Source organism: Sinocyclocheilus rhinocerous, unplaced genomic scaffold (assembly GCF_001515625.1).
Source record: "Sinocyclocheilus rhinocerous isolate Xijiao unplaced genomic scaffold, SAMN03320098_v1.1 scaffold529, whole genome shotgun sequence".
Lineage (NCBI taxonomy): Eukaryota > Metazoa > Chordata > Actinopteri > Cypriniformes > Cyprinidae > Sinocyclocheilus > Sinocyclocheilus rhinocerous.
In genome coordinates this window covers 472,870-489,934 of record NW_015635521.1, presented here as the reverse complement: position 1 = coordinate 489,934, position 17,065 = coordinate 472,870, and the positions used below count along the sequence as shown (strand labels likewise).

Genomic DNA, 17,065 nt, shown 5'->3' with positions numbered 1-17,065 from the left:
GGGAGCAAGGAACGAGGAAACGAGGAGTACTTGAATGACACAGTCTTTAATAATCCACAGGAAAACCGAGAACAAGGAGGACATTCAACAAGTAGACCCGACCAACAAGAACTGAAAGGCCTAGGGCTTTTAAAAGCAGGATAATTGGGGAGGAACGAGACACACCTGGAATCAAATTAACACAATCAACATGAGGAAGAAACTGGGTCACAGGGGCAAAAACACACACAGAATAGTCCATAATCCTGACAACATTATGCATAACACCGTGTCTACACCAGACGCGAGCGGCGCGACAAAATTCTATAGAATCCATTATAATCAGTGATGCTGTCTACACTGGATGTGGCGCGGCGCGACACGATAAATCCCCGACAGTAATCTGCTGCCGCGTTATATTTATGACGTACTGACACAAATTTCAAATTATATTTAATGGTCACTTTGTCGCGTCCAGTGTAGACAGACTTTAGCTGTCTGGTGTTGACACGGTGTAACCATCACTGTATCCAGTAACACTTTAGATTAGGGAACACTATTCATTATTAACTTGTTGTTTATTAGCATGCATATTACTATCATATTGGCTGTTTTTTAGTATTTATAATCAGAATCAGAAAGAGCTTTATTGCCAGGTTTGTTTACACATATGAGGGATTTGTTTTGGTGACAGAAGCTTCCACAGCACGAACAGAATGACAATGACAAGACAAGACAGATAATAAAAATAATAAAAATAGGATAAATAAATAGGAAATAACAATATACAAAAAAATAAAAAAATAAATAAAAAATACACTATATACAAAGTAGACAATAGATGATATTTGTGTGTACAGGTGTGTTATGTAGAAATGCAAGGAAATGTAAAAAGAGGTATGTGTGTTAAATAAATAATGTATTAATAATGTTGTGTATTACACGTTTATTGCCAAGTTAACTGTTCATGAGATGGATTGCCTGAGGGAAGAAACTGTTCTTATGCCTGGCCGTTCTGGTGCTCAGTGCAGTGCCTACCAGATGGCAACAGTTCAAAGAAGAAGTGGGCTGGGTGTGAGGGCTCCAGAATAATTTTGCCAGCTCTCTTTTACTCTCTCTGGATGAGTGCAGTTCTTGGAGAGTGTGATTCTCTCATCAGTCCGGACTATCCGCTACAAGCTTCTAAGGTCTGATTTGGTTGCTGACCTGGACCAGAAAGTTATTGAAGTGCAGAGGACAGATTCAATGACTGCAGAGTAGAACTGTATCAGCAGCTACTGTGGCAGGTTGAACTTCCTCAGCTGGTGAAGGAAGTACAGCCTCTGCTGAGCCTTATTGACAATGCACATATTAAAAGCACATATTAATGCCTTACTCTGCATGACTGTCACATGTTGGTTCTGTTTCTGTTTAGTTTTTGTGCACTTTATATTATACCAATGCGCAACAGAATACCGGACCTAGAGAAGATAGATTTAGCTGTGTTTTCCTTTCTTTTGTTTTGTTCTTGTTTCATTTCACCCATGGACCTGCCTGCCATTCAGCTGCTCTACCTGGAGGACCATACAAGGGACTTTTTAGATCTGGCGTGCCTCACTCACTATCCTGGTCTAAGGCACACTTTTCAGTGAACAGTCCCAGAGAGGATTTCACCCCTTTCATGGAGTGGGTGATGGTGAACAATGGATCAGCGTTCACCATCTGACCCAAGGAGGATGACACCAGCCCTACTCCAGATCCAGAGCCCAGCCAGCTGGCTCCCACACCCTGCACTGTCTGAGCCCACCACAGACACGGAGCCTGAGCTCAATGGAGAGTCTGATCAGGTGCATGAGCCGGTAACATCACCCGTCCCTTAGTGGAATACTTGGGTCTGAAATGGAGCCCCACCCACACTCCCGCCGCTGAGGGTGAGCTGCAGCTGGCCTTTGTAATAGTTGATGTTTTAGAAGAGGATGTGTCCCTGTTTCTCCAGTCTCCACTGGTTCCGTCCAGTCCCGAACCTGCGTCTGCTGAATCTCCTGCGTCTTCTATGGTTCTGCCCAGCTTCTGTTCTCCTGTGTTCCCTCCCAGCCTCCATCTCCCACCTCCTCTACTTAAACCAGCCAGTTCCTCATCCCTGCCTCTGCTGGTTCCTGTCAGTCCATCAGCTCACACTCAGTTAGCGCTATCTGGGCGCTCTGATTCACCTCGGGCCTTCTGGTCTCCAGCTCTGCCTTGACATGAGGATCCCCTATCTCCGCCTCTAGGCACTGAGCCCCAAATTTCACCTCAGCCCTCCGACCCATCGGCTCCATCTTGGCTCCATGTGCCCTCATCTCCACTGTGGTCTGTCATCCCATCCTCCCAGACTTCCACCATGGCTCCTCCCTCCTGCGACTTCACCATGAAAGATCTCGCTGACTGTGGCCTGGGTACCTGTCTGGCTCCTCCTGCTCCTGGCTCCTGTCTTCACCGCATTGGTTTCTCCCCCTGTCACCTTCTCACAGTTCCAGACCTTCTCCTGCTCCATGCCCTCCTCCAGAGCCCCAGCCCTCCCTCCTCAGTTGGACTTTGTTCTTTCTACGCCACGAGGACTCACCTTCCGGGAGTGGGGAGTTCTGTTACATGTTGGTTCTCTTTCTATTTAGTTTTCTCCCTGTTCGTAAATGCCTGCCTGAGTTAGTTTCCATGGTTCTTGATTAATTCGTTCCCACACCTGTTCTGTTTCTTCCTGATTATGTTCCCTATTTAAGCCCTCAGTTTCCCTCAGTTCATTGTCCAATATTGTTTGTTTGTATGTTTGTATCTTGGGGGTTTCTCCTTGTGGATTTATTAAAAAAGACTTCTTGGACTCCTTCGTCGTGTGCTTTATATTATACCAACACATAACAATGACCATATTCTAGATCCCTTAACCCTAAACATAACAACTACAACAACTACCTTACTTGCTATCAACAAGCATAAAATTAGGAGTTTATTAAGTAAAAACTCTTAGTTTAATCATGACAACTCTCTGAAGATTTTAGCATGGTGATGGATATGACAATGTTAATGTATTTGGTCTTGGTGGAATAGATCTGCTACGCTGCTGCTGCTGAATTGCTGCTGCTGTTGGTTATTGCTGTAGTTGTAGATTATTGCTGCTGCTGCAAGCAGGAACTTGCTACTGCCAATGCATATGGCGATACGGTGCCGTGAGTATTTAAGACATGCTGCTGCTGCACAAATAGCATATAAAATAACCCCGTAGCAGATCTATACAGGTGGAGCTGGGGAAGGTGGAGGGTTTCAGAGAAACTCTGAAAGCGCGCTGCAGGAATCTCAAGTGAATGCTAGCTGCCATATAAATGCAAGGCAGTAAGCTCATTGGCTGCATATGCAGCATGAACCAATCAGCTTGTGCCAAGTCGTTTAACTCTCTGAATATCATCGGTTAGGTTAACAACCCGTCGCCTGCGCCATCTAGAGTTTCATGACTGAACTATATATTTATACAAAAATGTATTCTACTCATGTTTCATGAATGATACTCAATGTGTGCTTTAAGTGTTGAAAATGTAAGCACCACTTACATTTTCCTCAAAAAATGCAAAAATCTAATTTGCAGTTATTAAACTTAATGACTTAAAGATTAAATATGTTTTTTTATATATATTCAAACATAAAAGTATATCAACTACTGGTCTGTTTAATCATTATTAGGGTTTAATTACTTATTAATGAAAGTTAAAAGTGTTACCAGATTTATATCCTTCAAATCTGAGAAAGATTCTCTGTGAATTCCCAAAATATGAAAGCATTTAAAACTACATGGATCATTTGTATGAAGACACACTGCAAGAAGATACATGCTGTAGACTCTTCCTATTGGCTGAACAGCAGTTACATTTAGATATGGATGGGCAGATGGCAGATGAGACCATAGAGATGGAAAATCAGTGATTGATACCATGCCGTTTTCTTGTGAAACTCTCTGCCTTTGAAACCTACTGGGGGTGATTAACATGTCTGACAGGGTCACACACACACACACACACACACACACAGGGATGATGTATCTGCGTGTGACTGTTCTCCTGTGGCATTACGTACCCTTCAAGCATATATTGAGATGACTATTATATGACAACAGAAAATTCATTCTTGCATGACTAAGTGAGCCAGGGCACGTGTACAAACGCACATCATTTAAATGATGTAACACACATCAAGCTACACTGTTATAATGCCTCAGGTGGTGACACGTATTACTGCTGGACCACTGGACACAGCCTTACCATGCAGTTCATTGCAAAGTGGTTGTGCTGGGTCTGCAGCTCAAGCACATGCTGATGGTTGGCTCCTATCTCTGTGTAGGTTGTCAGGAACAGGCCTTTATTATGGACGATCCAATCGAACATCTGTTGAGAGGAGACATGGATTTTCTGATAAACAGCCAATATGTTAATATTAGGCATGCTAATAAGCAACTAGTTAATAGTGAGAATTGGTCCCTATAATAAAGTGTTATCTATTATGTTATGGTCCCAACCCTATGTTATATGTAAAACTATCCAGTTTTCTCCTTATTAAACTTCACATATAATTAATGTTCACACCTTCTCTGCATCCTGCTGAAAGAGTCTCAGCTGGAAGCACTGATCCAGTTTAACTTTGCGCATGTGCCAGGATTGGTGCAGATGTTGGCGTGTGGCGTGGAGTTTATCCAGAAGCGCCTGGACTTTTGGAGCTAATCCCTGGATATCTCCTCTGCCTTTTTCCCCACACTGGATTCGCTGAAGCAGGCGTTGACCCTCAGTATCTAACTCCTCCACAGGAGCTTTAGCAACTTTTTTCTTCAGGGAGGCGTGTTCCTCCATAGCACGCCGAGACCCGTCCAGGTCTGACGGCAGCTCCCGCTGGGACACCAAGTCCTGGAGCTCTTCCAAACGGGAAAGGATGCGAGCTGCATTGCTCGTGAAGTCTTCAAAGGCCACTCGAACTTCGATCCACTCCTCGTGGTCATAATCCAGACTGCCCTCGAAGTCTGGAGTCAGCTGGGAAGGATCAACCACTTTGGTCAAACCCTCGAGGGACACCATGATGGTCTGAAAGGATGAAAGTAGGACACTTAGGTTCATTTTCTGAATGTAGCAGATTTTTAGATCTCATCTATTGAATATTTCTCATTTTCATTTAGTTTAACTGCATCCTAACTGAAATGGAACCCCATGGAACACTCTACATATCTACATATGCATTAACTCTGTATGTCACAGAACTAGGACTCCACATTAAAAGACTTAAAAGATTAACTCACTTTCAAATTAAAATTTCCTGATCATTTGCTCACTCCCATGTCATCCAAGATGCTTACATCTTTCTTTCTTCAGTTGAAAAGAAATTAAGGTTTTTGATGAAAACATTCCAGGATTATTCTCCTTATAGTGGACTTCCATGGCTACCAAACGGTTGACGGTCAAAATTGCAGTTTCAGTGCAGCTTCAAAGGGCTCTACACGATACCAGACGAGGAATAAGGGTCTTGTCTAGCGAAACGATCGGTCACTTTCTAAAAAAAAAAAAAAGTATATGCTTTATAAACAACGTATTACGTAATTACGCAATACGTAATTACGTTGAAAAGGTCACACTTGACGTAGGCGGAAGTTAGGTTCGAGCAGTGCAAGGCGCGCATTTTTGTTTATAAAGCATATACTTTTTAAACATTTTTTAGAAAATGACAGACCGTTTCACTAGATAAGACCCTTATTCCTAGTCTGGTATCGTGTAGAGCCCTTTGAAGCTGCATTGAAACTGTAATTTTGACCTTCAACCGTTTGGTAGCCGTTGAAGTCCACTATAAGGAGAATAATTGTGGAATGTTTTCATCAAAAACCTTAATTTCTTTTCGACTGAAGAAAGAAAGACGTAAACATCTTGGATGACATGGGGGTGAGTAAATGATTAGGAAATTTTAATTTGAAAGTGAACTAATCTTTTAACTAGCAATTGATTTTTCATTTATATATTTGTTTTGAGATTTTGAGTCTTTATATCTGGAGTGTCTCTATAATGCCCTGATTAAATTATTGTAATTATAATTACTAGGGGTGTAACGGGTCTTTTGGTTCGGTACGCATGTGTAGCGAACAAACACAGTATTGTTTTAACCACTGCATGAGTAAAACTTCATTGGAAACTTACAGTTTTATACTTTTGATAAGAAACAAAGTATCATCTTACAAATTATGCCCATTTTTTTCCAGGAAATTAAAACAATAAATGCCATTCTGGCACTCTTTGATGTGGTGAGACAGATCACTGTATAAACACCTTAGTTCAAATGTTCAAATCGCAGCACGTAGTGTGAGTCAGCGTGATCATCCCTTCCTCCTTACTACTAGTTTTAACATGAAATAAACATGAATGATCATACCTCACGTAATCACTCAATCAGTGTTTCAACCACGGAAAGACATCAACAAAACAGCTTGTAAACAAAATGTCACGTAGCATTTCATTTACCTCAGGCAAGTCATCAGTGTTCAGCTTGTTAGTTCGCCAGAGAAATTAAGTCTAGAGAAGAGCATTTCGCGAAATATTACACTATATACACATAAAATTTTACTTGACCTGTTAGTAATGTCTTAATTATTTAATGTATGTTTAAATAAATCTGCTATGAATCAAGTTATGACAGCCACTGTGTAAATGAATATATTTCAACAACAACAACATAGAAATGTTATAATTTAGAAGGTAATTTAAAAACTGCATTATGTGCAATTCACGTTTGCATACAGAAACTGAGGTACGTACCAAACCATCCTGTTTGTGAACCGTTACACCCCTAATATTTACTAATACTTTGAATTAGCATTTTATTTTAATTTTAGTTTAGAAATATACATATAAAACATATCAGTATGTTCAACTTTATCCATACTTACATATTGCATACATATACAGTATATAAGGCTCGACTGCTTGCATTGATGTAAAAATTAAACTATATCACTGCATGGCTCTAATCTGTTGAATGTGACTATAAGGAATGAAAATATTAAGATATCATAAATATTAACATCATGATTTTTGTAAAGCTGCTTTGAAACAATGAAATACTAAAACTAAAAAATCTAATTTGACTTGAAATTTGACAATAACAACAAAATGCTGTTTTAAAATGTAATGTTTTATATGTGGGTGAGGCATCTTTGTGACATCTTTACAACAACCAAAACAGATTACTGCAAAGTATGACAATATTTTGGCAGTTCTGGGTTCTGAATGGAATGGTTTTGTCTGTGACTCCGTGGGAGGTTTCCAAGAAGCTGAAGTTGTTATTTCAAACAACAATGCAATTAAACACTGATTGGATGATGAATACAAAGCCTATTGGATCAGTTACATTGAACACTTTACTTAAAGGAGCCAGAAAAAAACATTCCAGAGATTGCAGCTCAGGTCATGTTATTAGAGACAACAGTAGACACATGAGGGGACAGTGGACACTTGAGACTTGGTGGTGGACAGAGACCAGAACTTCAAGACAGCCTGGTCTGTATTACATCAGTGCAATTAGAAGGATTTTCCAGTGTTTAGGTGTAGACAACTTCAAATAATATTTGTGATGCAGTTATAAACACTTAGTATAAATCAATTACACATATATTAGAATGTAATAATACTTCTGAATGTTGTACCACACTAGATGTGTTAATTTAAGAAACCTCCTTTGGGAGAATAAGCCTTCAGATTAAATATAACACTACTGCATGTGTCTTCCTCTCAGCTCTAATGAAATAGGTCAGAAGTAATTTTGACAGCTCTACTTTCGCACCACCAATATGGAATGTTCTAGTAAAAGATATATAGACTGTGTTCTCTCTTTAATTTATTTCCCTGAAAGAATCTGTAATCTCAGACAACAGATTTTAGAAGAAAATTCAAAGCAATATCCAATTGTATCTACCAAAAACAGAATTTCACTGTCACTTTATTAAATGTAAATTCACAATGCACAAAGTCCTTACCTCAAATTCAAACTTGGAACTGCCAAAATTCGTCCTCTGTTTCTGCCAGAAGTTGTCAGGCTTGATGATGAGAGCGACGTGGATGCAGGAAGGAAACGATTCCTGTAGGATCTTCAGCAGAGGTTTGATAGAGTCCCATTTGGATCCTCGCATATCCACGATGACCGTGAAGCCATGTCTGCTCACCTCCTCACTACACAAACAAATAAAAACACAGCATCAGCTCTTCTGCACCGCTGACACTCACATCATTAGGGAGATGTAAATGAGAGCCGCTGCTTTCAAATTGAAATACATTTTAGTGCATCATATATAATGTGAAGGGACCATGCATGGAAAATAACAGTTACCCAAATATAGCATATGAAAGATAAAGAAACCCTTCTTGCTAAATTTAGAGAAAACTGCCATAGGACAAACATAAATAAATAGATTTATGCAAAAGAAAAAAAAGCGAACTAAAGAGCTCTCTAGCTCGAAAAACAGCCTGTTAACTCAAAAATGTTTTCATATCCACAGCTGCACTCCTCTAGTCTGACTCTTAAGCAGGAATGAGTACTAAATCATTCTGACCTCCCTCTCTGAGAGAAAGAGAGCGAGAGAGAGAGAGAGAGAGAGAGAGAGAGAGAACAGAATGCAGGATGAGTGAGACAGAGAGAAAACAAGAGGAGGGATAACACAGTGTGAGGCGATTTATATGTACACTACTGATCAACAGTTTGGGGTTAGTAGGTCTACTTTTTACTGTAAAAAAATGACCGTGAATTTAATGGTAAAAGACTGTAAAAATGCTACAGTAAAAACCTGTTAAATGGTTAAAGGTAAGTTCCCCTACTATGTACGGTGAAAAACTGTTTTGCACATCACATGTAATTTTACGGTAGTATACCGTTTTTGGAAGTGAAAAAGAACGTATAAGTTACAGTGAATAATCGTAAACTGACATTCCCAGAATTCCATGCGTTACATTTCAAATTTGAAGTTTGATGTTTTTTTTTTTTTAGAGAAAGAGAGCGAGAGAGAGAGAGAGAGAGAGAGAGAGAGAGAACAGAATGCAGGATGAGTGAGACAGAGAGAAAACAAGAGGAGGGATAACACAGTGTGAGGCGATTTATATGTACACTACTGATCAACAGTTTGGGGTTAGTAGGTCTACTTTTTACCTAATGTTGTTAAATTAATGTTTATTGCATTATTTCAGTTTCATGTGTGTTACCATGATGGTGTTTAGTGTTTGTGTGAATGACACTGTGCACCTTCTATATATGTTAGTATTAAAAGCTGCTTGTGATGGGCTTTGGTTCATCATGTGACTTTCTAATCACTGCCTGCTTTTGGTGGTTATCAGTATATTACAAAGGTACAAAACAGATTTCAGTACTTCAATAGATGTATACATAATGAATGTATACATTCTTCAATAAATGTAAATTTAAGTTAAAACCATAAAATCTAAAATGTTGCTACCGTATCTTTTACGGTAAAATTCCAGCAACCACAACTGCCGTTTTTTTACCGTACATTTTACGGATATGGATTTTTTTTTTTTACAGTGCATTAATACTTACATTGAGCAATGATGCATTAAAAAGTGATATTAAAAATATTGACATTACAGAATATTTCTATTTCAAATAAATGCTGTTGTTCAAACTCAAAGAATATCAAAGACACAGTTTCCACAGAAATATTTAGCAGCCACCGTTTTCAGTATTGATAATAATAATAAGGAATGTTTCTTGAATGCCAAATCAGCATATTAGAATGATTTGTGAAGTATCATGTGACATGTGCCAGCACAGGAATAAATTACATTTTAAAATATATTAGTTCTTTTTCTAAATTGTAATATTTCACAATATTACTATATTACTGTATTTTGAACAAATAAATGCAGTCTTGGTGAACATAGACTTCTTTTGAAAAACATATATAAATAAAATAAAAATATTTTGAACGGTAGTGTATCTATCAAATTTAATACAAGCAAAACCGAGAAAAAATAAATTATGAACACCATTTAAATTTCAACAATACAAACTCATCTCAAATAATCAAATAAATAATTAAGCCTGTGATTTAAGCCTGTGTGTTACCGGTGTAATTGCAGTGGATGGATTTTCTGATCTGTCCACAGTTAGGTGGTCACTGCATGATTTTAATGCACAACATGGAATCAAAGAACCACCTGATGCACCTCAAAGTTAAATAAAATCATGTATTATCCCACTTAAACCATGGTCACTTGACAGCACTGACAAGTTAAAGCTGTTATTGATGGTAGCAGAGCAAAACTAGACTGGAGAGGTAAAAATGACGGCTGTTTTAGTCAGTTACGGCTTGTTAGATATATCATTCTGCACACTTTAATTCAGACACAGAGATAAAGTAGTGGTAAGATTATGTAGATATATATAAAATTCATTTATTTGAATGACTTATAACATTTTAATTAATAATTGAGAGAGAGAGAGAGAGAGAGAGAGAGAGAGAGAGAGAGTATTTGTGCCTGTAAGTTTATTTACTTCAAAAACAGTGGCATTACCACCTCATTGCTGCAAATTAATTAATAAACGTCACAGGGCAGCATTGACAACAAGTTGCTCCTGAAAGTTTCTTTGTGTTCAGCATGATCTCCAGTCTTGGTATGTGAGTCTTATGTGCGGTTTTGTGTGCTTTAAATGAAGGCTGCATATTGGAACTACCTGTGCATTACACGGTTTAAACGCACACCTTCCAGCCAATCAGAATCAAGTATTTAGATCATGGTATAATGGTAATATTAGGAGTTAAAAACTGAACATAAGTGATTTTATCATATTAGTCTATATTAACAAACTAAAAGTATTGTGGGTATACTTCCAAAACAGTGTGTGTTTAAACATTTATCCTTGCGCAATGCCTTGTCTCATAGACTTGCATTGTAAGTGTATTAATATACACACACAAGTTGGGTTTGATTTCAAGAATTCATGGATTATTTTATGTGGTGCTTGACACCATGTGGGTTGGATTGAGTCAGGAACATTTCTTTAAAGTGTGAAAGAATGAGAAATCTTCTTAGGAGTGAAGAAACAGAAGAGAGAAAGACATGAAAGAGTAATGGAGGACAACCAGTGTGGCCTAAAATCTGCAGTTTTAGGCCAAACAACATATCTACACCCCTGGCTATCTGATATACACCAGACAGCAAAACCAACAGCCGTAAGCGTCTATACACTTCCTCACTAAACCACTTGTTTTCCTAACCAGGGGCCACATCTGGGTCTCCAGCATACTGTAATACTGAATATCTGCGTTTCCGAGCAAAGGGTCAGAAGTGCATTATTTATTTTCAAATTGCCATATTATTCTGTGCAAAAGTGGAGAATGTGTTTACAGCTGTCGAGAAGATGACTTTAATTTCTGTATTATTCAGTTTGGCTCAAACAGAGTGATTACGGACAACAAAACAGAAGAAAAGTTTGGGAGGACCCTGCGGCAAATGATAACCTACATAAAGTTTTGAACTGTGCAGAGCTGGAACCCTCTGGCTGAAAGCAGAGATTCACGTAGAGCTGGGTGACTTTCACTGAGTCAAATCAATGCTAACTACAGAAGGACACAGCAGGGAAAAGACAAATTGGCCATGTGATGTCTAAACAAACCAGAAACCTGGGAGCTTCAAAACAAAACCAGGACTTGACAAGAATACATAAACTAGACTTGAAAGTATTCCTGAAGAAAATGCAAATGATACTCACTGCAATGCTTAGGTGTAATGCTAAGGTGTATGCAGTTGTTAAGCTATTCTGCGTGTTAAAGTGTGTGTGAGATAGGGGAAAGCTTAGCCACAGGCATTACTTGTATATGAATATAGATATGAAAAGAAATTACTGTAAATTAAACAAAATTAAAATTTGCTTGTGAAAATGCTTTCTTGAGCAGCAGTTTTCATTTCATTAGAAACATGCTAGTAACCCACCAAAACACCCAAGCAACTGTCTCAATGCCACAGCAACCACCCAGAACAACCTAGCAGCCAACCAGCAACTCCCTTACAATTACAGAGAGAGGAGTTTCAAAGATGGCTGCGGAGTGAAATGACTTGCCTTAAAGGGACTTTGATGGCCTAACCCTCTAAAACACCCTAGCAACAGTCTAGTAATGCATTAACAACAACTCTATTATATATACAGTCTCTATTATATTCTGATTCCTATATAATATCTTCAAGAAAGTGTTATAGAATTTATGGCACTAGATATGGCAAAGTAAACAGAGTGGTAACTGTGTTTACATGATTTAGTGTCACGTGATCTTTTTCAGAAATATTACAATATGCAGATTTGGTGCTCAAGTAACATTTCTTATTATTTTCAGTTGTGCTGCTTAATAGTTTTGTGGAAACCATGATACTTTTTTTCAGGAGTCTTTGATGAACATAATATTCAAAACAACATAATCTATTGTAAACAAATATTTTGTAACAACCCTAGTGAAAAATAAATATACTAAAATGTATTTGAAATACATTTATTTCATGCTAAGTATACTACAAATGCATTTACATTTTATTTACTTAATAAAAATACCCTGCAGTTGTACTTTTTTGGTGTACTAAACTGGTATACTTAAAGTCTGCTAAATTTGAACAACTAATTTTGTGCTTAGTGCACTTTAATTGTGCGGAAGTAGCTCTGAAGTACAACTAAAGATATACTGAAGTATATTTGATTGTGCTAAAGTTGAACTATTGTAAGTGTACTTTAGGTACTCTTTAAATATCTTGCATTTAAAGACAATATTATTCAAAGACCACACAGTCCTCATCAATAGCGACATTTCAGGTTTAATATTAAGAAATGTGCATTGTGCACAAGTAGTTTGTTGCAACCTAGAATTAAACTGCTGGTCTCGTCTGGCCAGAGGAGAATGGCACACTATTTTGACACACTATTTCCCTGTTTAATACTGTAAAGCTGCTATTGACACAATCTGCATTGTAAAAAGCACTATATAAATAATGGTAACTTGACTTGACTTGACTACTCCAAATAAAGTTTAACTATCATTTTTATATCAATAAGTCTCGATTGATATGTCAGTAAATATGTTAATAGATTTGAACTAGGGTGCTTTCACACCTGTAGATCGATTGCTTTGTTCTGAAACAGGGATTAAAATAATAAAAATGTAGCTTTTATTCTTGGCGCGGTTCGCTTTCACATGGCAACGTTTCTAAATGGACCAAATTTGTTAATACAAGTCACGCGCGAGTAAACTGTTCTCTCATTGGTCAAAGTTCCACGGTTTATTTTCCAGGATTCCACTGAGCTGTCATGGCTGTCATACATCAGGATGGAACGATAACAGCTTCGCGGGCTTATTGTTGGTTTTTTTTTGTAGCTGTCGTTATATTATTTTATCATTTTGAGCAGGAGTCCAGGACAGACATTCACAGGTTCATTTTGAGGTATTAGCAAAACAACAAAGCTAATGCTTTTCACAGAACTTACGTAATTACCCATTATACATTGTGATATAGCCTGGTTCGTTGGTCCGTTAGATCGGATTGCTTTCTCACTACAACCGAACCGCTCCAGAGTTCGTTTTCAATCGAGCCGAGACCATCTGGTTCAGGCGATCTCGGACTGATTATTTTGGCGCGGATCCGAGCACGATTGCCGTTTTCACATATGCCCAAACGAACCGAGCTAAAAATGCGCCAGGTGTGAAAGCACCCTTATGAAATAAATGTATATTAAATATATAGTTTTTCCCCCTAGGAATATACATTTACTGTTAACTTTGATCAATATACTGCATCCTTGCTGAAGAAAAGCCTTGATTTATTTAAAAAAAATAAAATAATAAAAAAATAAAAAAATAAATAAAATAAAACTTTTGGGTCTCCTTATCCCGATCAGATGGATTTCTAATAAATTGACTGGTTTTGCTGATTTTGTCAGTGAAAATTTGACAAGCAAATCGTGACTGCACCTTTGTTGAATGGCTAATTTTAAATGAAATGGCCAAAAATAGATCAACCGCTAGTCTATCTTTCCTTGAGCAGCTAGGATGAACACAATGATGAGTGAACTGTAACTTTACAATTCAAGCAGCTGGCTGACTTCCACACCTGTGCTGCCATGGGATCAATCCCTCAATGTTTCAACTGCCTGAACCTGATCTATTATGACTACGAATTTAGTTGCATAATAATGTTCACACTGACACACCAATAAGTCGTCTGAGGTCCTCCTGTCGTATTCTGTCATGGTTACTCCTGGCTGGAAATGTAAGGACTGGCCCTCCACGACGATCTCTTCCACCTGCAGGCCAAATCAACACACTATATATTTGGCTGGAACAACAACGTCTGTGTCACTCAAGCATTAGTAAAATAGGGCAATGGCTAATCTTAAGAAACTCCAACTAGCCTACCTACTGTATATAGTGATGCTTTAGAACACCATGGCCTACTTATCATAGCCATCCATGCCAAGTTGTGTTTAACTAGCTTCCGTTTTTGTCTAATACAGAATATGATGTCTCATATCATTGCTGGGGTAATATGATTGCTTCATATCGCTATTGCAAACCTACTTCCGTTACACTTTCTTTGAAGTGCAGAGGTGGAAGAAGGGCAAAATTGGAAATGAGTTATATCTCTACTTAGACAAGCTGAGCTGATGATAAGCAAGTTGGCCTGCCAAAGATTAAGATGTTCGTAAGCTATCTGGGTCAGCAGCCAGCTAAACACTCACTGCATTTCCCCAGCGATGCTGCTCTGCCTTTGAGCTCACATATCTGAGAGTGTTAATGACTGTCACTGCAAATACGTTTCCTCTCGTTAATATTCATAGAAATCCGGGCCTTTGGATATGGAGAGAACACTTCTAAATAAATGGCTTCGAATGGAGCGGGAAGCAAGTTTTTTTTTCACTCCTTTCTTAACTATGATGGGTTTTTTAGACATGGGACCATGGTTTATAAATTTTGGGGTCGGCAAGAGATTGAAATATTTTTTAAACAAGCCTATTAGGCTCACCTGGGCTGCATTAATTTGATCTAAAATACAATAAAAAGTAATACTATGAAATATTTTTACAATTTATTATTATTATTATTATTATTATTTTAATTTATTTTAAAATGTCATTTATTTCTGAGATAGCAAAGCTGAATGACTCCAGTCTTCAGTGTCACATAAATAATTCCAACAATCTGATTTGGTGCTGAATTCACATTTCTTAATATTATCAATACTGAAAACAGATGTGCTCCTATATATTTTGATGAAACCATTATAAAAAAATTTTCAGGATTCTTTAATGAATATAGTTCAGAACAAAAGCATCTATATTAAATAGAATTTTTCTAACATTACAGTAATGTTTTACTGTTACGTTTGATTAATATTCAGCATCTTCTGAATAAAAGCATTACTTTCCTAAAAAAAAAAAAAAAGATTACTTTTGTAACATTTACATTTATGCATTAAGCAGACACTTTTATCCAAAGCGACTTACACAAGAGGAACACAGCAATTCATCAAAAAGCCAACAATCATTGCCAGATAGACAACTACTGTAGATGAGGAAACCCAAAACATAGAATAATATATAGGCTCACCTGATAAGAATGCCACCTTTTCTTTAAGGATGGGAAGAACTTCAACAGCCTTCATGTCTTCATTTCTGTGGAACCCTGGAAGGATTCAAAAACTGGTCAGTCTCCTAAGCACATGATGACAAACACATTCACACAACTTGTAAACAGGAAAAGCAACACATGATATCATTTATTCATAGGTTGATTAGCCTACATTTATGAAACAGCACACTAGAACTATGGCAGGATAATAGCTAAAACATGCAGAGATTTATCACATTCATATTTTTTTGATTTACTTCAATGTGTTTAAAATGTGTTTGATTATATGGTGTGCAGTTAATAACATATTTAGTTCTGTATGTCAAGGCCTCCCGAGTCAGATACATGCCCGCTCCACCCTCTCCTCCCCAACCCTGATCCTCATTCTCTCTCTCCCCCGCCTACTCAGCAGATGGCAAGATCTTAATTAATCAACAGCTTCGCCAATGCATATAACATGCTAATGTGCACTCATTGACACCAATCTCCCTCAATACAAATAGTGTCAAAATCTTGCATTAAACCAATTCGCCAATTAAAATTTCAAACATATTACCCGTCTTAAGAATAACTGGGTTATACAAAAGATCAAAAAGTCAGTACCCAGTGAGCACATAAAGGTCAATCAGAATTCTGTGCTCAGCAAAAAGTATTGTGTTCTGCTTTAAATATCTTGTTGAACATCTGATTAATATCTTCTATACAGACACTTTTAATGTTTTCGAAAGAAGTCTTTTATGCTCACCAGACTGCATTTATTTGATGAAAAAATGCAGTAAAACAGTAACACTGTGAATTTTCAGTACTCCAGTCTTCAGTACCACATGATCTTTCATAAATAATTCTACTATGCTGATTTGGTGCTTAAGAAACATTTTGTCTTATCAACGCAGAATATTTGTGGAAACTGTAATATATATTTTTCCAGATTCAAAAGAACAGCATTTACTTAAAATACAAATCTTTTGTAACTGTCACTTTACTGTCCCTTTTGATCAATTTACTGCATTCTTTCTGAATAAAAGTATTATTATTATTAATAATAATTGTACTTATATATATATATACTATATATATATATATATATATATATATATATATATATATATATAAAACATAATTCTGGAACTGACACAAGGATAACTTCTGCTGGCACATTTGGTGGTCCATACGCAAAACAAATAATCTCAAAATTGCCAAATATTTACTGGTTAATTGGCATGTACAATATTTATCTAAAAATATACAATAAAAATTAGTCTAAATGTTCCAGACAAAATATATACAGTGCTGTGAAAACGTTTTTTCATGTTTTTTTTTTGCATATGTCACACTTGAAAGATTCAGTTCAAACTAATTTTAATATTACACAAAGATAACCCGAGCAAATACAAAATGAAGAAAAAAAGCTGTCCAAACCTGCCTGGCACTACGTGAAAAAGTAAT

The 17,065-nt window shown here is 37.3% G+C and overlaps 1 protein-coding gene across 1 annotated transcript in view; it reads right to left on the bottom strand.

Annotated features, from left to right (window-relative positions):
- Positions 1-17,065, bottom strand: part of LOC107746974 (triple functional domain protein-like) — a 177,464-nt gene that overhangs the window by 127,872 nt on the left and 32,527 nt on the right. Inside the window, exons 2-6 of the mRNA XM_016561341.1 lie at positions 15,599-15,673; positions 14,199-14,295; positions 7,982-8,174; positions 4,563-5,051; positions 4,242-4,364 (exon numbers count right to left, since the gene is read on the bottom strand). Coding sequence (XP_016416827.1) covers positions 4,242-4,364; positions 4,563-5,051; positions 7,982-8,174; positions 14,199-14,295; positions 15,599-15,673 — 977 coding nt within the window. The remainder of the gene's footprint in view (positions 1-4,241; positions 4,365-4,562; positions 5,052-7,981; positions 8,175-14,198; positions 14,296-15,598; positions 15,674-17,065) is intronic.